The 24723-nt window shown below is 41.3% G+C and overlaps 1 protein-coding gene across 3 annotated transcripts in view; it reads left to right on the top strand.

Moving 5' to 3' along the window:
- The window catches only part of BRSK2 (BR serine/threonine kinase 2), a 296293-nt gene extending 273164 nt beyond the window's left edge, over positions 1-23129 (top strand). For 2 of the 3 annotated variants that reach the window (XM_042814965.1, XM_042814964.1), the window contains 5 exons: positions 969-1092; positions 2807-2987; positions 3687-3776; positions 10876-10923; positions 22726-23129. In XM_042814965.1, the coding sequence (XP_042670899.1) occupies positions 969-1092; positions 2807-2987; positions 3687-3776; positions 10876-10923; positions 22726-22901 (619 nt within the window). In that variant the 3' untranslated portion in view covers positions 22902-23129. Of the gene's footprint in view, positions 1-968; positions 1093-2806; positions 2988-3686; positions 3777-10875; positions 10924-22677 lie in introns of all 3 variants that reach the window. The other variant, XM_042814966.1, reaches the window with a different exon arrangement.
- Positions 23130-24723: the final 1594 nt, after the last annotated feature.

Here is a 24723-nt window from a genome sequence, read left to right as displayed (position 1 = left end):
GGCAGGAGTAGACTTAAACTGCTGTGCTGACAACACCCACTATTGTCACAAAAATTGAGATTCCTGGAGACATCTCAGAAACATGTCCCCAGCTTTGCAAAGTCGGCACCAAAAGCAATGCCTTCTATGTTATTATGTCGGCCCACGACGTCAGAGGCAGATGTTAGTGGTATGGCAATAGAGGTTGAACCTTCCCACCAATATTCAGTTACATTTTGTTGCTGTGCAATAAATGGCAGCAGAGGGGCAGTCAGATGGAATGGCATCTGATATGGAAGTGCAAATGAAGAAGTGGGATGCCACTGAATTCCTCCATGTGGAAAAAAGTGACATCCATTAACATTTACTGATGTTTGCTGAACATTTATGGAGGCCAACCAGTGGAAGAGAGCAGTAAGGTGATGGTGATGTGTTTCAGCAGCGGTGACAACAATAGTGGGGTACCTGATTCAGATTTTTCTGAATTTTCTGAAGTGCAACACGCAGGCTCCTGTTCATAGGTAGTGAAAATGCAGAGCTAATGGTGGTGACTGTGTTGAAAAATAATGTTTTGCAGCTGAGAATTTGCTCTATCACATAGTGTTGTTATGCTTTTTCTATCTGTTGTAGTTTCCATGGAATTAAATAGGAGGCATTGCTTTTAGAGAGACCTATGTGTATGAATTATGTACATGGCATATTAATTAGTGTATTGGCTTTATATAAAAGTTACCATTGCTGCTGTTCTTTTCATGGCTGATCACACATCTTGCAAGAGTTAACAAGATGGGGACTGTTACTTAAACAGTTTTCACTAAGTAAGTGGGGTATTCATAGACTCTTTGAGCTACCTGTTGTAGTAAAACCACAACTGGAGCATTACCAATAATTTCTTGTGCAGTTTGTAAGTATTTTTTTTTCTATTTGGAAGGTATCTAAGAACCAGTGCTCAATATTCTAAATCATCTCTTTCTTTTTCATTATGTCAGGCTTGCCAAAAAATCCTGGTTTGGTAACTTCATTAATCTGGAGAAAGAAGAACAGATTTTTGTGGTCATTAAGGACAAACCGCTAAGCTCCATTAAGGCTGATATTGTCCACGCTTTCCTGTCGGTAAGTCAGCCAAGCTGCCTGTTAGATGCATTGCTCACTGGTCAGATCTGGAACTCACTCTGCCATGTCTGGATGAGGTGCTACCAGTTGATGAGGAGCTACAAGATACGGTTTAGTAGCTTGTGGTAGCAATGGTACTGGGAGGATGGTTGGACTAGATGATCTTGCAGGTCCTTTCCAACCTTGTGATTCTGTGATTCTGTTTACTGGGCAGGGTTTCTTCTCCTTCAGGTTCATCCTCTGTGCATTTGATTTACGTATCGTGTTGATTCAGGCCTCCATTGTGTTCTGTCTAAATTTCTAATTGAAGAAAATATTCTGTGAGAAAAGATTTCAGCCTTCTGAAAGGTGAAGTCTCCAGGTTGGCAGTGGTTGGAATTTTAGTGCAGTAAGAGAACACTGGTAGTACAGTATCAAGACAGTGATTTGCTGCTTTGTCGCATTTCTCTTAAGGTCACCATCTATGCAAAAGTCTTGGCTTCTCTGGCTGTGCTCTCCACCACTTTAATCAGACAAAAACCTGTGCCATGTCTGCATTTATTACTTTAGATCTTCTCTTCTCAGGTTTATGACAGATAGAATGGTAATTTCCTCTGGTGACCAGAGTCTCAGTTGTTGGACATATTCCTTATTTACAATCCCGGATAATCTGCAGTTTTAGCAGAGGAAAATGGGTTTTTTGTTTGTTTTTTTTTCCAACGGAAAGTCCTTATTCTTACCATTTGCAAGATAAGGAAAAAGTCAGTACAATAAATTTAATTTGCAAGGTTTTTAAATTCAAGGATGTTTGAAGCATACTGGGACCTTATTTTCCAATGGAATTGAGAGTAGGCAGCTCAATTTCTTATCATAGATCTTATCATAGATTCTTATATAGTTTGTTGAATTGGTATTGTTTTCCAAAGAATATTACTCTCCTTTTTAGTCTTTATGATGCTGCAATGAATTTCTTCCCAAAACAAAAATTCAGTTCTTTTAACTGTTCATACACAGTGCTGGCATACAGGGAGTGTGTGCAGTATATATCAAACATTCTACCATCAAACAATCCATCTCAGGTTGGTTTGAAGCAGCGATGTTCCTGTACTGGTTTCATGCTTTTAGCTGTGCTTGTGGGTTTAGCATAGTGTGCACCACTGTTTATACTGGTGATCCTGTGCATACCTGCACATCTGTGGGGTGAGATGCAATGCGGTATGCAAACTCTATGAATCATCTCTACAGATAACTTCTGATTAAACATATTGTCATAGCCTGATAAGTAAGTCCTTAAGGACACCTTGAAGAACTCATCTCTCATAATGCTTCCTAAATTAGAAGCCAGATTTCCGAATGGTTTGGGAAATCTTTTGAAAATTTTGTCCTTTGAGAAGCAATAAATAAAATATGAGAGTAAGTTAAATTCTGGCAATATCTGTTATTATTGACTGCCTGAAAATTAGTGAGTTGTGAAATCCTACTGTAGGTCTGAGGATACTGGATTACACCAGAAAGCTTCTCAAAATTGTTTTATGTATTGATAGGAATGGTGGTTTGGGTAAGTACACATATTGTCCCTGTGGATATTCCAGACACTTGTCTATGTGTCTGCTACTTGTCCTGATGTCTCTTTAGCATAGAATCACAAATTCAAGTCCAGAAGAAAAAACAAATCTTACAAATTTTGCAGTTGTTTCCTTTGCGCACTGTACCGTCTTCTACCAACCTGTTTCAGATTCCAAGCCTCAGTCACAGTGTCATCTCACAGACAAGTTTCCGTGCAGAGTACAAGTCCACAGGAGGTCCTGCTGTCTTCCAGAAGCCGGTTAAGTTCCAGGTGGACATAACATACACAGAAGGGGGAGAAGCGCAGAAGGAAAACGGGATCTATTCTGTCACTTTCACACTCTTATCAGGTAACCATGGCAAAGCTGCAACATGGGTGCAAGTTGTCTTTGGCCTTGCTGATATAGAGGCCTGTAAAGATATTTCTGCTAGAGCAAAGGGTATTTCTGCTTGACCTCAAAGGAAGGTTCTAACAGTGGGCAAAAGGAGGATATTGGGATCAAGAATGGCATTGGTAGTAATGGAAATGGTGGGAGGGCAAAACATTCCCTTGAGGTGAAGTTGCCACCACCATAATTAATACTGCATAACTAATGCTGCTCTGTTCATCGGATTTGAAATACTTCCCTATGCTACATCCTTGCTTTACTCAAAGGTCTCAGCATCTCGCTTGGTCTCTGTAGGCCAATGATTTCTCCCTTCTCACAGAAATATGTGATCTCTCTTTTTTTTGCTGGCTCATCACATGCCACGCACAAAGTTTAAATTAAAATAAGAAGAAAAAAATGTCCCCAGTCTTTTCTATCTTTACAAAATAAGCCATCTTTCCTTTTGCTGAGTCCAACATGGTGAAGCTTGTATTTATATTGGGATTTTATAATAGTTCCTCAAAGTTGTGCATTTAGGTGAAGCATAGCTATGCTGTATGTACACTTACAGGGATGAGACGGAAGGGAAGATGTTTGTGACCCTTTCCCTCCAGCCTGTGTTACATGAGGATTCAGTTCGCACTCCTCTCACAGCCATTTGTGCCTCTTCTCTCCTTACAGGTCCAAGCCGTCGTTTTAAGAGGGTAGTAGAAACCATTCAGGCACAGTTGTTAAGCACACATGACCAGCCTTCAGTGCAGCAATTATCAGGTAAGTAGTTTCTGCTGTTGAGCACCTTGCTTCAGAAAGGACAGGAAGACAAAGTGCCTCTCAGTACCAGGAGGCTGAGGGAGGCCACCCCTCTGATTACAGCAAGAACCAAGCTCCATTCAGACAGAGCAGTAATTTCCTGCACCCACCTTCCCCCTCCCTCTCATCCCCACTCCCAGCTCCCAGCGCATTCCCCAGTTGAACAGCTTTTGCCCTCCTCCCGCCCAAAGAGCCATTTGCCCACTTCTCCATCAAAGGCTGCATTATCAGTTGATATTCCAGATATTCTCAGGTTCCATAAGTTCCCAGAACAGGGACACAGTCTGGAAGATATCCAGTTTTCAATCTCTTCAGGCATGCATTAGAAACCTCCAACTGTAGAAGGTTGCAGAAGAAAGTTAAGTGCTGCTTTTAAGTAGCCATTAACTACAGTGTTTTCAGATGTTGGAAGGTGGCTGATAGTTTCCAGTAGTGCAATCATTCCTGGCCCAGTACTGTGGTAGCACAAGTCGTATGCTAAGGTTCTGCAGAAACTATATTTTATTGATTTTTAAAATAAGTTCCAATTTGTCGTGGTGGTAAAGAAAGGCTTACAAGTATGGCCCTGTGCAGTGACATCAATCTGAATCTGCAGGCAGCCTGAGATGATAATACAGAAACTGGCCTCATCCCGTCGTTATTTAGCAAATGTTCACTCTGACAACCAGTGGTGACACTAGGAAAAAAGTCAGTGTTAGCTCTTCTATCCTTTAAGAAGACAGAACAAAGGAAGAAGGTGAAAATGGAAAATGTAAGGAAGCTCAGATATTGGAAATGCTTCAGGGAAGGAAAAGTAGGGAGAAACAGAAAGACCATAAAGATACAGGGGACAGATGGGAGCAAAGGAGAGAGTGGGGGCTGCAGGAAGAAGAGACAGCGGGAGTGGGAAGAGTTTTCCCATCATACGGGAAAAGGTAGTATGTACATATTCCTGAGAGCCAAGTGATGTGCTTTACCTTTGTGTGAACCAGCCAAGACAACATTGCAGAATGAAATCTGCATAGGATCATATAGTTAATTGTTAGGTCTCCTTGGCTCACTGCACATATGGGTTACATCCTTCTGGTCTAACAGTGTGGCTTTAAGCTGAAGAAAAAGTAACTCTGTCTAGAAGAGTGTGAGCTCACTATGTGACAGAAGAGTATGCTCAGCTCAGGAAAAATTATTTTCCACTTTACTTTTGCCTTCCAGCACTGTCTGACCTTCTGCATGCTGGATTGCAAGGGTGCCCAGCACATGGGTTATTCTGTTAGGAAACAGAAAAGGTGAGGATGTTAGAACCAAGGCTGACTCTGATTTTTGCTGTGTGAATTTCTGAAATAAAATAAAATTCAAGGAAGCAGACAGAATTTTCTACCAGCTTTTTCTCTTGGGAAATGCTGGGACCAAGTGAGAGTAAGGGTAATTAGCTGAGAAAAAAATGTATTCTCTATTTCACATTACCACTGGTGTGTGAACAGTGGTCAACCATTCCTTGTCTCTTTCAGAAAGAAGTGTGCCCTTACCCCCTATGAGGGAAAAGCTATTAAAAAAATTAAATGATGTGATCTTTCTTAAATTCTTTACCCTAGCATGTGCAAGCTACAGAGGCCATACAGAAAAACTTGGACTCTGTTGCACACTTACACATGAAGAAGGGTATCTCTATAAGAAAGTCATATTGTAGCACAAATAAAAACCATTCATCTGACTGAGGCTCAAGAGATATTTAACGCAAACTGTGCTGTGAGAAATGCATCCTACTTACAGTTTTGCTCTGATTCTGGAATGGAGAAATTATATTATAGACACAGAGTCTCCTTCTGTTGCCTAAAGCTACATTGGAGTAATTCATTCTCGCAGAGGAGATGCAGCCTGATCTTTAAAGCTGGGGAAAGTGCAACTCCACATGGAGTGTTAAGAACAAGAACTCTGTCATCCAGGTAGTTAGCTAGACAAGGCAGCTCACAAGAGATACGGCACCAGACTGTCCTGTATCTATCATCTATCCTGATCAGCAAGATGCATTTCTCTTGGAGAGAAATTATTTAACCTGAAAAACATAGTTTGGAGAAGAATCCAAGGGAAAGAGAGAAAGGAAGTGAGATTATTACTGTGGAAAAGACAGCCTGTGATTCCAAGTAGAGAGGTCCCATGATTCACATTCTCATCCAAAATGAAAGAGAAAATAAATGGATAAAGGAACTGCAAAGAGGTCATGTTTAGCACCTTGGGTGTACAACCACAAACTGGCTGGCTGTGGTTGGATAAGTCTGTGCAGGGCTTCCTAGAAATTGCCAAGTTATTGATCAGCATTTCTTACTCATGTAGAAGCAAGACAAATTCTTCTCCATTTCTCTTCTTCTCCCACATTCCCAGCCCTGAACATCTCACAGGAATTAAGGTGGCTGGAGTCCTATTCAGGTTCATGTTTTGAGGATGCCCTGTAGGCAGTCCCCCGCTGGAACAGAACAAGCTTATGGTTCACTTAGACTCTCCTCCTCCATGGCTTTGAGGACATTGCTGGCTCTGACCAGCAATGCTGACTAGTTTGCTCCCCTGCCAGTGCACTGGAGATTTTCATAGCTCACTGTGCACAGACGCATCTTCTGTGCAGTTGTCTCTCCTGCCTTTTGGATCAGGTACCTTTGCATGCAGGATGGTGAAAGCTACCTGTGAAAGCGTGCATGTAAGGTGAGATCTGCAAAAGGACAAGACCAATGAAAGCAGGGTGAAATAGAACAGCAAGGCCCAGTAAGCATATGGCACTGACAGTCATTCTCTCTCCTGCTCCTCTTTGATCTGTTATGCAGCATGCCAGCCCACTAAGCCGGCTTGCCTGGGTTTCAGAACGCACTTTCTCATTTCTTCCAGCTCACAACAGTGTTTGTAGATGTCATGTTGCCCATACATCTGTGTGTGTGTGTGTGTGTACACATACGTACCTGATTTAGGCAGATGTGTTTCTATGTCTCACTTGAGCACCCTGTAATCTCCCTTCCCCATGGATATCCCTGCATTCACTTCCATTTTCCCTTCCTAAAACTGTGCTTATTTCTTCTGACATATTCTGAAGCAGGAAAACAGCTTCCCTCCCTTGCTGGAATAAATGTGTAAAATAAATGCAATCCATTCCACGTGCTAATCTATTACTTTTTAAAGCCACTGTCCAGCGGCCAAATTTAGTACAACATGTCAGCCTTCTACCTTGATGCTTCAGGACATGAAATCTTTTGTGGCGTAAGTGCTGAAAGGGCCTGCAGACTTAAGATTGGCATGAAATAGGTAGACAGACACTCCATCCAGGAGCCCCGTACTCAGAATCTGCTCTGTAATCCCCAGGCAGGACTGCCCTTTGGAGGAATAAAGTGATCTCTTTGGAAGGAAAAAATCACTGGTTTTGGCCTTTGTTTCAGCCCAGTACACTTTCCATTAAATCGTAATTTGTTTTCCTCCACAACGCCTTTGCCCAAAAGTAATAGAAACAGCTGGTGAATGGGGGCACACAGAAGCCATCCGTGTTCATTCACAGGTTATCAATTTTTATTTTCTTAATATTTTCTTGCCTTTTTAGGCTTTGCTTTTAGGTGTGGGGTGCTGCTTATCCTAACTTTTAACTCATTTTCCCGTGTTTTAGGCAATCAGCAATGCTGCAATAGCCTTCATAACTTCTTTGTAGTAGGTTTTCTGTTTTATTGTATTTCTTGGCTTCATATCAGATTTTAACCATCAGCATTTCAATCAGAGCTTCTTGATATTACTGCTGAAAATGCCTTTCATCAACATAAGCGATTGTTTAGAGACCGCATCCAGTCTCAAAATAGGGCAGTGCAAATTCTTTCTGATGGCATGTATCTTCGGTATATATTCACCTGAGCTCTCTTACTGTCCTAGTGTATGTCTCAAAGAGAAAAAAAAAGCAGATGTTCACGTGATTCAAAAGCTTTGATGGAGATTTGTGCTTTCTGGGTGTTCATCTTTATGGCCCACAAGTGCTGTGGGCTGCCAGATAGCTACCAAAATAATTAGTAAGAAATGGTTTCCAAATGTGCAAAGGATTTTATTATCATCAAGACAGAAAAAAGGGAATATAAAAAGGCCAGTTTGGAACTGGACCACCATCAGTTTTATCTGGGGCTCATCCAGGTCCCAGCTTAATCTTGTTTTCTGCATTCCTTCATGCCTTCACCACTCTCATAGTCTGGGGCAGTGCTTTGTATTGCTGTCATAATTCCCACCTATAAAAGGCACTGTGCAATGCCTGATTGGTTTGGTAGAGCACTGGTTTCGCTATACAACTTCATTGTTATTATTTGACAGACCTCCCTACAATTAACTGGGTTGTCCTGAAATAAAGCGTGGAAAAAGAAATCCAAGCACTTCAGAGCTGTGATAGGAGAACTGTGCATTTCAAGTAGGCACCCAAACAGTAGGAAGTTCCAACCTCTGTGGTTGGAATCCTAGATTTCCTGGGCTGGGACAAGTCACCATTCCAGAGACATCAGAAGCATCACAATCCAGGCTGTTTGACTGTGAAATTTGTGAGGGATAGAAATACAAATTACAGGGGAAAAAAAAAAAAAAAAGAGAGAGAAAAAAAAAAAAGAAAATCAGGAAAGAAAATCTGTCAGAACGCTAGGGATTTTTAATGGATTCAGTGCTTCTTTGACCTTTTCATGTTCCAATAAGGAAGGTCTTATTTTAACCAAATCATTTGTCATCTGTTAATGAACTAAACTGAATGTCATTTATGGAAGAGACTTGGTAACAACTGACTGCCAGCAATTCCTATGAAACAAGGGATTGCCTTATCATCAGAAAGGTTGAGTTCTGCCACTGCCATTCTGCTTTAATTAAAAAATTAAACAACATACATTAAAAATGCCGTTACATGACCCATCAGTGCTTCTCAGGGAGCTAAATGCCTTTTTGGACCTTGATATTATTCTCCTCACATAACACCTTGATCCCACAGATACTGGGTTGTTACCCATGAGCAGAAGCCTGCTGCCAAGAATCTAAGGCTTTCTAATAAGGATGAAAATTCTGCTTTGAAATAGCAAATATTTTGTCATATAGAATACTTATTAAAGCAGATGTTATAAGATGATGGAAATTAAAGAAGTATTAAAGTCGTTATTATAAGAAGTAAGCTAAAGGCGTGTTAACTCTTAGTCTCTCAGGAGGTGTGGTAATAGCTGCTGCTTCTGGCATGCTCTTGTTTGCTCTTCTTTAGGAATGGGGAGAAAACAGCTGATCTTGTATTGGGAAGATATTACAAATAGAAATGGTAATGAGAAACAATCTTTTAGTAATACTTGAGAGTTTCCTTGCTTTTAATGTGTTTTTCTGTGCTCTTTCAAAGCATAGGTAGTGCTGACAGCTGGGCGACTGCTCTGAGCTCTACCATTATAGAGTTGTAGTTATTGCAGCTGGGTGTAGTTGACTCAGAGTTGGACAGGAAACAGCACAAGGCATCAGATGGCTAACTTCTCCAAGTTACTAAAGAAAAAAAACAATGCAAGCTTCTGATTGTGACTCCTTGTCATTGACTCAATCAGCAGCTCAATCAATTGACTCAATCAGTAGGCACTTCTTAAACCTGTTAGGCATCTTCAGGGAGGAGTGTTTTTTAGGAGTTTAATTTGCTTTCTACTCAGAACATGCAGTGACAGGTGAACTCCCCACCTATCAGACATCTTGTTCCGGATCCTGAATCCTGTCTTCTCCTTCACCTCCTGTTTTCCTTTGCTTCTTTTAGTCATGTGCCTTTCTGGGAACGCTTCCGTGGGTTTCATCTCCCATTCAGCGCTGCCAGCCTGCCTTCAGCCTTGGGGATGTAATGTCTCCTGAGATGCTTTTTGTACGTCACTGTGACCAGGCACCTGTGCTCTCTCCTCCTTGCATTCCCAGATGATAATATGAGTACAGGCCTAGTTCCTTCAGAAAACACATCCATGCTCTTCTAGCATGGATTCAGCATACCTAGGCATATCCAGCACCCCTTCCTCACCTTTTCAAATTACTTTTCTGTGGAAATGAATGCTGGAAGTGGACCTACCCTCTCTCGTGCAGACTGTTTAGCAGATAGAGAATAGTTAGATCTTCCTGGCAGACAGGGATTTGGGACATATGTGTGCATGTTTCTGAGAAACCTATTTCTTCCAATATCTGGGTGCTTATTTAAAAGTCAGGCAGAAGACCCAAAACTAAACTGAGTGAAGTAACTGGTACCTGCTGGCTCCTCAGCAACTGCCCAGCACTCAGAAACACAACAGTGAGGTCCCACTGTCAGGGCACCCTGACTGACAGTGACAGATCTTGCTTGCCTGCATGTTCTACAGGAAAGTGGCCAGCAGGACTAGTTCTCTGCATTAAAGCTTACACGTAGAGCTCCTTCTTGCTTATTCCACCTGAGTTAAAAGCATTCAGAGGCTGTGGCAATGGGAGCTGTGCACAAAGTGAACAATAATGTCCTAGATAGGTTCTGTTACCCTTTCTGGAAGTAATTTTGTTGCCTGTGAATGGTGCCATTGAAAGCAAGAAGATAAGAGACTACATGTGAATGATAGAGGCAGAATTGTGTTGAGGACTTGGGCACTGGGCTTCTAAAAGATGTTTTTGAGTTATGTAAGTAGCCACCTGTACATGTCCAGTAGCACAGTGCTGCATTCTCTCCCTCCCTCAAACCTTCAGTGTACATAGATCAGCTGGCTGGACATTGCCCGTGTGCTGCAGAATAATCTGCAAAGCTGTCCAGGGGAAAGAACGTATTTCTAGTCTTTTAGTTTGTTAGTGTAATGGCAGAATGCTTCCGACATCTCTTGAATACTCGTAGCTATGATAAAGATGTGGATGGAAGCAGCAGGACTGAGGCAAGCTCCACTCCCAGTCCTATGGCCAGGTGTGCACTGGCATAAAGTGGGTGGCAGAATTTGGCTTAGGTTGTGTAAAATCCAAGATATGTATGTTTCCTGCTTCAGGTAATAATGTGCTAAGTCACTACTTTATGCACAGAGGTATGGAAACCTTTTTTTTATGTTTTTCCCTCCCTCCCTCCTCTTTCCGTTCTATGATCTAGACACCACTAACTGTATGGAGTTGATGACTGGCAGACTTTCCAAATGTGGTAAGAACTTCCTTCCCTTCTGCCTTTTCTCCTTCCCCAGTCCCTGCTGAGCAACATAATAACGCACCGCCCTGTCCCTTCCACCTCTTCCCCTTCCTTATCCCTGCTCTCCCACGCTCTTTTCAAGACTACCCAACATGTAAAAGCCCACAGTGTCCTTCTCTTACCCGGCAGACACAAGCATATACCCCTTATTCTGTTCCTCCCCATCCATGCACAAGATGCACAGGCTCCACCACGGCTTTCCCCTTCATAGCACAAGTGTGTGGTGTTGCACTTCAGATTCCTTCCCTCACTGTCACCCAGACCAGTAATTTTCTGTTCTTTTTCCTTTTTTTTTTCCTTTTTTTTTTTTTTTTTTTGTTATTGTTGATGTTGTTGCTGCCTTTGATTCGTAATTCTTCAGTCCCTTTTCAGCAGTGAAGCTGAATGCTGCCCTGCTAGCTGCTGTCTCCCTTGGTTTCCTTTGATTTATTGAGATAGAATTGCTCTGTTATTTAATTCCCTTTTGCATCCACTCCCTTCTTTTCCATGTATGTTTAGGGTAAGGCCCTTTTAAATCTTCCATAAAATGCACTGCATATTATCTACCATTTAGCCAGACATTTAACTGTCATAGTACCAGTCTGGTCTTAGGGAACTGTGTTGTGTTTCTAGCTGGAGGACAGTGAACCTTTTGGAGATTCAGAATTTTGTTAGGAATGACAAAAAAAAAAAAAAAAAAAAGAGAGATTGAGAGAGAGAAAAGAAAAAAAGATGCAAAACTTGCATCTCAGCTTGCTTGGGGTTCCATGAATTTTGGTTAACTTGTCCCTTGCTCTCCTTCTGCTCTGTACACACATGAACTATTCTTTCCTTCCTTACCTGTGGCCTTACTGACTCCTTCAAATACAGTAGTGGAAATACCCAAATGCTAAAAGATTGGGTGTTTTGGGTTTTTTTGCTCTTACATCTTGTATGGAAAGGTTCTGTGCAAGAGAAATCTGTTCTCGTAGGACTTCCATTCTGGTAACTGGGTTGAATTCAGACATTTCTGTGCGAGGGAACACAAGCTGTTGAGGAAGTGATCACTGAGCTGGTACTGCTCTCCAGCTGGACCTGTGACTCCTGCGTCATCTCTTTGTAAACTGAGGGAAGTTCTTCTGGAGTCATTCCACAGTCAAGTTGTCACAGTGGAGATAATGTTAGGTTTATGCATGTGTGACTGAGAGCAGAAATTGTTCTGTATTTCATATGATTCCTTTTCCTTAAAGAGCAGATTTGATGATATTTTTTTTTCTCTGAGGAGAGCTCATACGATTTCTTATTTGAGTTTTCTGGTTTACTCTGTTTCTGATCTCTTCAAGAAGACTCATTTAACTTGTAGGGAGACCTCCAGCTTTGTCTTGGAGGTACCAGACAGCAAATCTCTCTTCTTCCTCAAGCCTTTCTTTCTTGCCCGGATCTGACATCCACATCATATGATAATACTGAAATGCTGATTGTGCTGATTGCTTGCAAGTTAATCAAGCTACACAGATAACCAGCCAGTCCTCTGCTCTCTCTAGATAGAGCATTACTGTTCATTCCCAGCTCAGGTCCTTCAGCTGCCACAGTGTCAACATCCGTCAGGGACAAAGACAACAAGGTGATGGCCAGAAGGGAGACTGTTTTGTGGCAGCTGCAGTCTGAACAGAAGATGTAGGTAGATCTAGAAAAGAGAAAGGAAGGGTCGTCAAGGTAATGGAGCTGCTTTCTTTGAATCAAATTGCTTTTGGTGTGTTCATAAAAAATGGAAGTAGTGATGACATTCACTGTGCTGAATACCACCCTCCTAAATATGTGAAGAGCTATTTCATGCACAAGAGAGCTCGTCCAACATTTAGTCAGGGGAGTAAAGGGGAATGAATTGGGATTTTGCCTAGTATTGGCAAACTGTCCTCTGTGACTTTGAGGACGGGCATAGTCCTGTGGAGTTGGCACAGTGTTCATATAGAGATGGCCAATAGAGTAAGAAAAACTATGCTGAGCGTTTTTGTGACGTTATCATTGTTCCACATTCTGAGAATGAACATAAAAGGGCATTTTTGCAAGAGTTAACACTGGAGCAGGAAGAGCAAATCAAAGGTTTTATGCCAGGCTTAACTATGTGAAAGCTGTGGTGGGAATGAGGAGTATCTCTTCACTCAATATAAACCACTGTAATTAGCAGCAAGGCAAATTTGTTTAGCCCTTTAAATATTAACTTGTCTTCTGTTAGCAGTCATCATCAGTCTGAGATGTGCTTTTGCATTTAGACATTAGCATTGAAAAGTAGTTCTTGTACAGCTGAGGTATGTCATAGGAGCTGCCACTGTTCAAATGCTGCCACTGTATCAGTTCTATCTGTGCACACTGGTAAACTGCTGCCAACTCCCAGTGTTTCACAAGAGAAGAAAATTGTTTGTCTCATGATCAAGTTGAAATGCACTCAGGGATGCAGTATTTTATTTTGTTTCCACCTGTTTCAGCAGGGGAAGGAGCATTTCTAGTGTCAGGAAGACTTAATGATTTTTGTGAAGTCTTTAATATCTGTGTATAAGAATAACTTTGCCTTATAATAGCCCTTTACATTTAAAATGAATCTGTAGCCTGAAAACTGCCTGTAGAAGTGATACCTTCTAGCTTAGCTGATCTTTCCCTTGTGTATTCAGAGCCAAATCAGTTTAGTGACAAATAAGCTTTACTACTTTATGTGCTTCCATTAAGCCTTATAAATTCAACATGGCTGTAAAAAGGTGAGCTAGATTTAGATTTTTTTGAGGCAGGATTGAGAGACCTCTTTACTATCATCTAATCTGGTATTTATGTCTACCTCATTGAAGAATGGATTGTATGATTAACACTGAGGTTCTAACAGGTGCTCAAACTACTAAGCTGTCAAGCTTTGTAGTTTGAGTGTGTTGGATCTGGAACCATTGATATATACCACACAGAAGCCCACAGTGCCATTTCACTAGTACTTGTTCAAAAAAGAGTCTGTCTTTATGAGCTTGGATGACTTTAAGGCCTTTAATAAGCGAGTTGAGAGTTTATTTGGATGGTTGAAACAGTAGTGAAGCTGTTTCATAGCCTTTGATAACTCCTTTTCCCAACCATCTCTAATTTTTTAGAGTCCTTAGGAAGCATGTTTCAGCAAGGTGCTGGCTGCTGGCAGAAAGCTCAGAAATGCCTGTCTCATTCTTCACATTACCTTCTGAGAAACAGTCACCAGAGAGCCTGTGAACACCCCATTCTCTATAGGGGATATATATATATATATATATAGGGGATTTATATATATACATATATCTCAGCTGTCTGGGGCTGAGTTTTATTTCCAAGTAAAGCAGTTTTCTTTGTTGCTTTCGTCCCTCATGAATCTCAGGAAGTTTTCAGTTACGTCACTAGCACTTCAAGAAAATGGGAGATTATTACTGTATAATTAGCACAGCCCCAGTCAAATCTTGCTGCTGTGCTCGGCATTGCACAAGCTTACTTTCTTGCAAAATCTTAGACCATAACTCTGAGACACAAGAATAGTCAGAAGACTATTTGAAAAATAAAAATGCTTGTTTTTGTACATCCCATGTTGCTGCTTACAGTTTGAAAACTGAATTCCGGGCACCAGTTAAGCAAGAAGCTTTAAGGATCCTCGTGTGAACCAGTGACTGTCACCAAAATGATCTGATCAAAGCGGAAGCACAGCAGATCCACTTGCCTTTCATATCTTTCCAGTGAATCTCACTGGAATCTCTTGCTTCTAATGTCTAGAATATATTTAGATTGTTTACATAGCTTCTTATTCTGAGACACCTTACATTGCCCACCATCACCAATTATCCTCTCTGCACGTCCTCTTGCAGTAAAGACTTCTCTTCATACCTCCTTGCAAATGCAGTTTCATTCATACAGATGCAAGCCCATCTCAGTAGCATCCCAAGCAACTTAAGGAATTAGGAGAGGTGCTGTAGTTTAAAATTGATTACATCATATTGGGATTGTGGCATGTAACTTAGTGGTAGCTTAGAAACTCTTGGAGTTACAGCAGCAAAATACTGGTTTTGAAGCTCTCAGAAGTGATCCATGTTGGTGTTATTTGAAGTAACTATTTCATTTAGAGTAGCCATTTGAGCTTTAATGGAAGAGAAAGTTGGTGATTCACATTCTTGAAGTCATAACTGATGGTAGAAACACGAAGACCTGCAGAAAAAAGGAAAAAAGACATATACTGTCCTCCCAGCTGAAGGATTCTCTTCACCATTGTTGCACAGTGAGGTTGTCCGAACAATGTTCTCTTTATTATCATTTCTGATAAATGAGCTCACTGCTCATCTTTCTGAGTGTAACTGATTCTTGATGGACATGGATATAAATTGGCACCCAAATGAGAGATCTAAGGTGGAAGCCCACCTGAAAGATCACATATTCTATCATAATGTGTGAATTACGATAACTTAGATAAGTCAGATTTTCCGAATAGTTCAAGCCAGATTTCCCAGCTATTTGCTGTCCAAACGAATACGAATACCACACGGTAGTTGTATCTCTTTCTAGTGTTGCTTTCAGCAGAAACTTATTTTCCAATTCATAACTCATATTTTTGCACCGTCGAAGAAGGTAGCAATAAAAATGGCAGCTTGGCACTAAAGATGACTCCAGATGTATTGTTATGTATCAGATTCTGTTTTGACTTCTACCAGGCTTCTGTTGCCCAATACAAAATCTTCTCCTCTTTTCTTTGTTAATATCTAATACTTCTCTCTTAATTAACATAACAGTACCTTATTTATGACAAGCAGTACTTCAGGATATTCCATGTGAATATTTGCTTGCTGTGCTGAGTTGAATCTGAGATGGCCTCTCCTGAAAGTGGAATCATATTTTGAAGGGATTGATTGATTCAAAGGAAATGAGGAATTAACTTTTCTCCAACATACAGAGTTTATTTCTTAGGAGCAGGTCTGAGAACTTAAAGCCCGTAAGATCACACATAAACACCCATCTGTCAGAAAGGGAAAAATAGTATTATTAAGTGCCAATATATTTTTGACATTTTTATGGACAAAAAAAAAAAATTGAATGAAGCAGCTGAAGTCTTAAAGAGAATGGGTGGCAGCAATAATATCATCTGTTGTGGCTTTCTGAGTATAGATCATCAGCTTCCCCTCTCATCACACGCTTGTGCAGGCAGATCTTTGTAAAAGGACAGACAGATACAAAGCTTTCTTGGGCTGAGTCCTTTACCAGCCAATTTGCCAGAACAGCATGATTCCACAACAAAATCTGGTATCTCTTCATCCCAGCTCTATCCTTGCCTGCTCTTTCAGTGCCACCAGCTGTCCAAATGAACACACAATTCTTTCCTCTCCATCATCATGTCTCCTTTTTTGAATGTTCTGTGGTGGCACTGAAGTGGTTGGAGTTTTTCATCCATAGTGGGGATTTTTTTTCTAATTAATTACCTGTGTTATAGCTTTGCAGAAGGTAGCAGCTAGGAAATTGGCCACGTATATTTGGGTTTTTGCTGTCTGCATCCACCATTCTCTAACTCATCACCTAAGAACTACCTGTCTCAGTTATATTGCCTGTGACAGGAGAGGCTGACCTGAATTTCAGTTTCTCTGTGTGTGTACGAGAGAGAGAAAGCACACAAGACTGAGCAGAGTGCCTCCTGCACAGGAGAAGGCATGTTTTAGGGGAGTAAGAACAAGGATTTACGTGTCAGATTGGTTTGAATCTGCTCAGATGTGTAGCAGCTGAAAGTTCTCACATTCTCCCAATAGTATGGACACCTGTGCTAACAGCGTCTGATAAGCTGAGTAGTTCCCAGCAGCATTCTGTTTCTGCAAACACTGTTATCAGCTGGCTCTTTTACTGACAGAGTCCATTGGCTCTGGAAAAGAAGCTCTGTTGTTTCCTTTGGAAATGGTCTTTCCCAATTACAATTCATTTGTCCTGTTAAGAAACTCAAGTTGTTCTGTGGACTCAGTCTGTCCCCATTTTCTAGTCCTAAGCCAAAATAAAACTAAAACAAACATCTCATTATATAATTTAGCAGGGAAAAAAATACTGGGAGAACATGTGCTGGTCAATCTATCATGACAGTTCAAAAATCTAGCAAATATAAAACCATGTACTTTTAACCTGAAAAGCTTTTCAAACGTCCTGTATTTTTAGAGAAGAACCAGTCCTGCAATTTTAGCAGTTCCTTCTGCTCATGTCAGGTGGTGTAGGGTGGGTTCATAGTCTAGGAAGAAGTTCTATGTGAAGGCTTCCAGCATGACATTGCAACAGCTTTTCAGTCACCCTTCTCCATTGCAGCGGGAAACCTTATATATCCAACTTAATGTTAAGTGGATTGAGCAAAACTCTGTATAGTCTCCTTTGGCAATAAGTGAGCTCCTTAGGGCCTCTCTCTGATTTGCATTCGTAGAATGCCTAGGCCAGGGGCTCCTTGGTCTGGAGAAGAAAAAAAAACCCTACATAATCTTGTAGGAACAGAGAAACAGGCCACTTTTATCTCTCTGTCATCCCTTGCAGTGCATATAGTCTAGGAGTGGGTTCTGTATGTTACATCTTCTGTTACTGAAGGCAAAGGGACTCTGCCAACAGAAAACAAACATGCTTAGTCTTAACAAAGAGGGATAGAACTATGTCAGAGTAGCAGAATGGGTTTGAAAGGGAGTAGATTATCAGTTATCAAAAAAGTGTTTTGATGCATTATGAGGAAAGAGTTGGATTGTGCTGTGATTCACTGAAAACATGGCTGATGTGGAGATGAAGAGCAAACTAGGGATGAAAAAAAGGAAAAGAAAACAAGAACAAACAACAACAACGAATCCTCCAACGCATAAAGGGAAAGGAATTTGTGCTGTAAGTAGCAGAGGCAGGCAGAAGGCAGACCAATGTTTTCCCATTCACATTCTTCCAAAGCCTAAGTTAAAAGTGCAGAAATTAAATAATTTATCAGGCCACAGAGAAAGAAAAGGCAGAGAATAATCCCATAGATGATGTATTTGCTTTATTCAACTTGGTGGTCAGCACCAAAAAGATTAGTGCATTAAATGTCATTATAGATATAAGAGAGATGTTTTTGCAGGACAAGAAAGTTTGCTTTCATTAAATCCGTGGGAGTGCTGCCATTTGCTTGAATCTAAACAAGACCAAATCCTTATGTGGCTATCTTAGAATGTTACAAAAGAGCAGTCTCCAGAGATAGAAGCCTCCAAGCCTGTCCAGAAGCTGCTTGTTCCACACTTGTTAATCTCCTGGGAAGGACGCTGAGGGTCGTGGCAAGGTCAGAGCAGGTGAATCCTCTTCTGGTGCCATTCCTGGTACCTGGAGTGCATCACCTCCTTTTCTCTTTCCTCTCTTAACCTGGATGTGCCAGTTCAACTTTGCTCCTAGCCCCTGTGACACTTTGGCAGAAAAGCAAATGAGATAGAGTACTCTGAGGGTTGATACAAGATATCTGCCCAGCTTCCTTTTACCTCTCAGTGCCCCTTCCCAGCCCTGTTTCTTCCTTTTACTGTCTGTGTTAAAATGCATTCACTTTGAGGAATTTGGCCATGGTGATGCTGCACACAGGTGCCACAAATTAGTGCCTTCTCCATAATCTATTTCTTTAGTGTCCCTTCAATACATGACCCTTTCATAAGCTTCAGTGCTTGTTTTCAAACCCATTTCCCTCCCCATCTTGCAGCATCTGGCTCCTCGGACTAACTCAGAAATGCACATATCCATCTCCTCCTAACAGAAGTAAACCTAATGCTCTGAACCTCCCTTCCTGCTTCTGAACCTTCTCACAGTTTCTCACCCTTGCTGCCCTTCATGCCCTCTTTATGTTGGTGAACGTTTGCTCTCAAGGGGAAAGAAGACCTTAGTTACAGATGCATGAAATATCAGGGAAGTTTGAAAAATCAGTAAGCCAAACCTTCATCCCAGTCCGGAGGAAATGGGATGTCATCTCACATTTTTAAATAAGAGAGAAAGTCTCTTTGAGGCCCCCAGATGGACTTGCAGGTCTAAGAGCCTATTACATATTTTGTACTGGATGCAAGGAGTGGAAGATTGCTGAAAAAACTATCCTAAAAATCATCACCTGCATTTTGAAGTCTTGTTTTACTGGCCGCATCAGCCCAAAGGCAACTGAAAACTGAAAGGAGCAACAACAGTCACCATTTTCATGCTTCCAGCATAGCTGACCTATGTTTACATATCCCCAGAGAGAAATGTGAGGACTCTTTGTCAGTTCAAAGACCAGTATCTAGACAAGCCTGAGCGTGGGCTAACAAGCTGTCGTGTAGATAACATCAATGTGATTGTCTGTAGTGCTTGGCTTAGGATCAGTCCTTTCCTAACTGCAAGATATGAAAGGATTAATACCAAGTTTTTAATTACAAGTCCAGACACTGTGAAAGGCAAAGAAAGGAAGGGGTTAGTGAAATGGCCTATTTTATTTTTCAGTAGCTCTCATTCAATATCCCTAAGGATTTCCTACCTCCCATTAAAATTTTACCTGAAAAATGCTGATTGTAAGAAATCCAGTAGTGATACAGGCAAAGAAAAAGCAGACTGTTAAATACTCTTTGCTGCAGTAAATCTCCAGGTACCCGAAAGCCAGTAGGGCATGGGAAGGAGAAAGGGTGGATGAAACAGGGGCTGCATATTTTAATAGGATGATTGAAAATCCTGTATCAGAACTTGTCAAATACCAGATATTTACGTACAATTTTCAAAATGTTTTATTGCTCCCTTTTTGCAAGTTGTACTTTTGTCCGCTGTTCCTGTCTATGTGAAAACTAAAATTTTCCCAGTTCCTGCAGAGCGCTTCTTTCTCTGCCCTCCTCTTTCCCTCTAAGCTTGTTCAATAAACTGCTCAGCTGAATAACTAGAGATACTTCCCTCCCTTTTTCTCCCAACCTAGCAGTCTTTCCCTATCCAGCATTTTTTTTAGTGCTCTTTTTCCATTCTCTCTGCTGACTCCATTTGCTTATGAGGATGAGGGGTCCAAAGCCACATAATGACCAGATTTGTCCACATTCCTGCAATCAAGGTTGAGTGTTTGCTTTATTTTTTCATTGAAAGAGAATATTCACTTGAAGTAGAAATGAGTCTGAGCAGATATTAAGTGAGCATGAGCTCAACATGCATACAGAGCAGCTTAGGGTGAATTAGAAGGTATAGATGTGGAAGAGCTATCCCTATTCCAAAGCATTTGCACACATGTGGAAGGAGGCAGGTGGAGGTTGGGGAGTTCTGACCCAGAAATAGCTGAAAGTTTGGTAGTTTTTTTTTTTATTAGCCAGAATTTGAGTTACGTGTTTCTCCTAGCTGCTTGTTTGCATCCTGCATCTCTGAATCTGTTAGCTGAGTGGTGCCCTTCCAGAAACTAACAACCATTTGCTTGGGGCGCTGGTATAATTCGGCACATAGATGGAAACAGGGCCAGCAGTAGGTTAAACACAAAACAGCAAGTACAGGAAGGCAAGGAATGAATTAGATGAGTAAGACTGAGATCCATCTCTCTGTATGTCAGCCATGTGATTTTTCTCGATGCCTGTTACCACACAGAGGAAAGCAGCAACTACATGGCTAGCATGGGCCAGTGGAAGAAGAGTAATACATTCAGTTTTGGAGGGCACAAATGCTATCTTTTTTCTTTTTCTTTGCATATCAACAGTTGATGTCTGTCTAGGATCTTCCTTTAGGGAATAAGAAAGCATGCTACAAGTCCTTCAGATGAGTTACCACACAGAGACCGTACTTGCCCACTGTGGTAACCAATCTGCTTATGTGTGTAATAAAAGCAAAAAGAAATAGAATATTATTAAGCCACCAGCTTCCACTAACTGTGGGTGAGTGGGGATCTCTGCTATGAAGAAGCCTCTTTGCTCTGGACGGAATGTTGCCCTCTCAGGGATGAAAGGTCCCACTCTTCACAACTACCACATCACTGCACAGCAGAAACAAGGAGCCTTCTGGGAGCTGGAGGATGAAATCGTTTAGATGGGGTGTAAACTAGCTGATTTGAATTTGTTATAACAGTGGAGCCAACAGTCCCAATACTGAGAAAAACATCATGAGTTTTTCTTCAAGTATGACCTTCCACAGTAACGTAGAGGCACAGAGGTATACGCATTATTGCAAAGGGAATTAGAGTGTCAAGAAGGAATCTGCTGTACAGGTCTCTTCTTTAGTGGATAGGTCAGAGGGTCATTGTAAGGACATCCCATCCCCCTTAGCAGGTCCAGCCCAAGCTGCTGTGCCATGAAACCTCTGTGGACCATTCCTGGATTGATATCACTCATGCTGAAACACAGCTGGGTCTTTCATCGCATTAAACTTAAGGCAATCAGGAATGAAGAGAGGATTGTCTGGCCTTTGAGGGACCAGTTAAAGAATTGCATATAACCATCTTGGAGCTGCATAATTAAACCCGGCACATAGCTGTTAGTCAAGCACATGGAGGCTCTTTACATAATATTTGTGCTTTGTTAATTGAGAATTCTCAGATGCCCACATTTAGAGGGTTTTAGAAGAAGACTCATTACATTCAGTCCAGGCTCTGTCTGTTCCTTTTGGCCCCTGGAGGTGCGTCTGTGATGCATCGTGCTCCCCATTGGAAAATGGCTTTGGTAAAGTGAATCTTGGATTTAATCAGAAGGTGAAATGGTGAGCAAAAAGACTTTTTCAAATGGCATGAAAGATTACATTCTAACATATGTACAGTGCCAAACCATGTTATTTCTACAGCCTGCTCCTCTGGCTGGCTTAATGAGAATACCTGTTCCACCAGCATGCAGTCCTACATCCTTCTGTGGCTCCTAGCTCCTCTGAAATCAATGTCTGTGTTCCAGAGGCTGTATTGTAACCAAACAATAAATTCAGGACAATGAGAAAGTAGATCTTGACCCCGGCAGGTGCCAGAAATACATGCACAGCAACCTGCTTCTACAAAGCATTCAGTATCTCTATTTCCAGGTGCTTGTTGTAAGAAGGATCTGAAGCTGCTTAGAAGCTTGCAAGCACAAGCCACAAACCACACATACAGATGGAGGTAGCGGTGTCAGCCATCGCTTGTTTTTCAAATACTTTCTCCCTTGGAGCACTTAAGCATTTGAGTTCTAGTGTCTAAGAAGCGAGCAAGGAGATACTCAGAAGCAAAATGCAGGCAGAAAAGCACAATCCCCAGTGCAGCCATGTAACTTAGCAGGGCTGCAAAGCAAAGCATCAATTGGCAGCCACATTTGAAAAAAAAAAAAAACCACAACAAAAAAGCAACAATGACATTTGTAACAGCAACAATAAGATGGGATTTGCCTGTATCCCACATTACGTTCACTGATGTTTCAGTGCAGAATGGCCAAATGACTGCAAGTAATAGACAGAACTACGTATTTCAGCGATGTGGTGCTGCATCCTCTTTTTAGGTGAGACAGCTGTGCCCACCTGCTCAAGACAAAACTAGGACCTACCCGTAGGTGCTTGATGCTCCCAGCCTCTTTATTTCTGTAGGTGTCCCATCCTAAACACTCTTCCTCTTCCTGCTCATTGTCTTCATCCCCCACACACCCCCACGCACGTGGCTCTGGATCTCCTCATCATGTTCTTCTCGTTAAAAACCCCATTGTTCATTTGTTTGTTTGTTCTCTCTCTCTCCTCTTTTTCTCTCTCTTTCCCTCTCTTTTTTTTTTTTCTTTCTTTCTTTCTTTCTTTCTTTCTTTTTTTGTCTCCTCTGTTTTGTGTACCCAGGCAGCCCATTGAGTAACTTCTTTGACGTAATTAAACAACTTTTTTCAGACGAGAAGAACGGGCAGGTGAGCCATCCCCCCGGCACGCCAACCAAGCATAGCGCAAACAGCAAGCGGAGCGATTCCGGTTCTAATGACTATGGGTCTAGAGGAGACAATAAGTACCCTGCTGGCAAAGACAAGGCAAAGATGGTCTCATCAGTCGGCCTACAAGACCAACCTTAAATAAACACATAAAAAATTAAATAACTTAGAAACAAAATCAGAAACAAAAAACAAAAAAAATAAAGCAAGAAAGAATGAAAGAATATTCCTTAGCGAGCTAGCCTCTAAACTAGAAGGATGTATATACCTTGCCACAACAGTACAAAACTGTCTATAGACAAATTTTGTATGAAGGAATGACTGTATATATATACATATATATATTTATATATGATATATAATATATATCTCAGAAACAAACACAAAAACAAACGAACGAAAGAATGAAAAGAAAAGAAAGAAAAGAAAAGGTAGCACAGATGACAAACCCAGTTCGACAGATCTTGGGTTGTGGTTTTTTTTTTTTTTGATTGCTTCTTTTTTTTTTTTTCCTCCCTTTTTTTTAATTTTTTTTTTTTTTTTTTTTTTTTTTTTTTTTTTCTCCTTCCTGATTTTTTGGGTTTTTTTATTGTTATGATTACTTTTTGTTTTCTTTCGGTTTGTTTCTTGTTCTGTTCATGCTCTCTCTGTGTTTCTGACGACACCACTTGTTTCCGCTCTGCTACCAGGAATTATCCCGAAAAGTTAACATGTCAGCCACGGCTTCACCTTCTGTGCTCTGCGGACACTTGTTGACGGAAGGCAACCGATGTAGACTGTCCAAGGACCAGTCCTGTTTGAGGTTCCCAGCCTCCCCTCTCCCTTCAGGAAGTGGGTTTCTCCCCCACTTCTCCCCAAACATCTCCCCAATGCACGCTTTTTTTTATTATTATTATTATTGCTTTTTTTTTTTTTTTTTTTTTTCCTCTCTCTTTTTCATTTTTGGTGCTCCACAAGAGAGATCTGCTCAGTTATTGGATTGCAAAATCTGGGCTGAAAGGAGGTTGCAAATTGTTGGAGTGAAACCTTTGCCCTTGGCAGCTTCTGTCTGCGCAGGTGAACTCTGCCTGGAGCGGGAGGGTGCAGGGAAGGAGACGGGGTAGTGGGAGCGCAGTGTTGCGTGGATCCAGAGCGCGTTCTCATCAGAAACCAGCTGGGAGCAACTCAAAACTAAGCCTTGAACCAAGACAGTATTGGGGAGCTTCATCACAGGATTTTCTTAACCTTCTTTTTGTCCCCGCCACCTTTTCTGTTTCTTTTGGCCTTTTTTTAATCTATATATACATGTATATTTATGTGCGTATATTTTGATAAAAATATACATACATACATACATATATATACACAGAAAATAATTGTGTTTTGTTTTGATTCGTTTTGTTTTTAATGCCGTCTCATTTTGCTTTTTGACCTGCTGGAAGGGGAAAGGAGTAAACTTAGGAGGGAGAGGGGGGTTAAACGAATAAACACATACAAACAAAACATGAAAACTTAGGGAAAAGGCAACTTCTGGTAGCAAAGAAGAGGGACAAGACTCTGCCAAGGACTGTCTCTCCCGCCGCCAGGCACGGTTGCTGCTGCTGCTACTGCTGTTCCTCCTTCGACACCTTCCTCCCCATCTGTCAGCTCCCTGCCACTGTGCCACCGTGCTGGGACCTTCTTCCACCAGCTGGAGCCTCCACCGCACCCTGCATTTAGAGGCAATTGTTGTGTTGCTAGTGCTGCATTGATATCAGTATTATTATTTCTTTAAGTTACCGATTTCATTCGTTGGCTTGGGTGAATTTTTTTCTTAAGAAAAAAGAGAAAAAAAAAAAAAAGAAAAAAAAAAAGAAAAAAAGAAGACGAAGAGGAAGAAAAGAGTCTTATCTTGGGTTTTATTTCCTGTGTGTGTGTGTGTGCAAATCACTGGCACTTAGTTCATCTGAGCAAGGCAAGGTGGAGTCAGGGCAGTGGGAGACTT

The sequence above is a fragment of the Centrocercus urophasianus genome, unplaced genomic scaffold, assembly GCF_019232065.1.
Source record: "Centrocercus urophasianus isolate 14NV4802_14NV808 unplaced genomic scaffold, USGS_Curo_1.0 seq_14, whole genome shotgun sequence".
NCBI lineage: Eukaryota > Metazoa > Chordata > Aves > Galliformes > Phasianidae > Centrocercus > Centrocercus urophasianus.
This window is presented reverse-complemented; position numbering and strand designations above follow the sequence as displayed.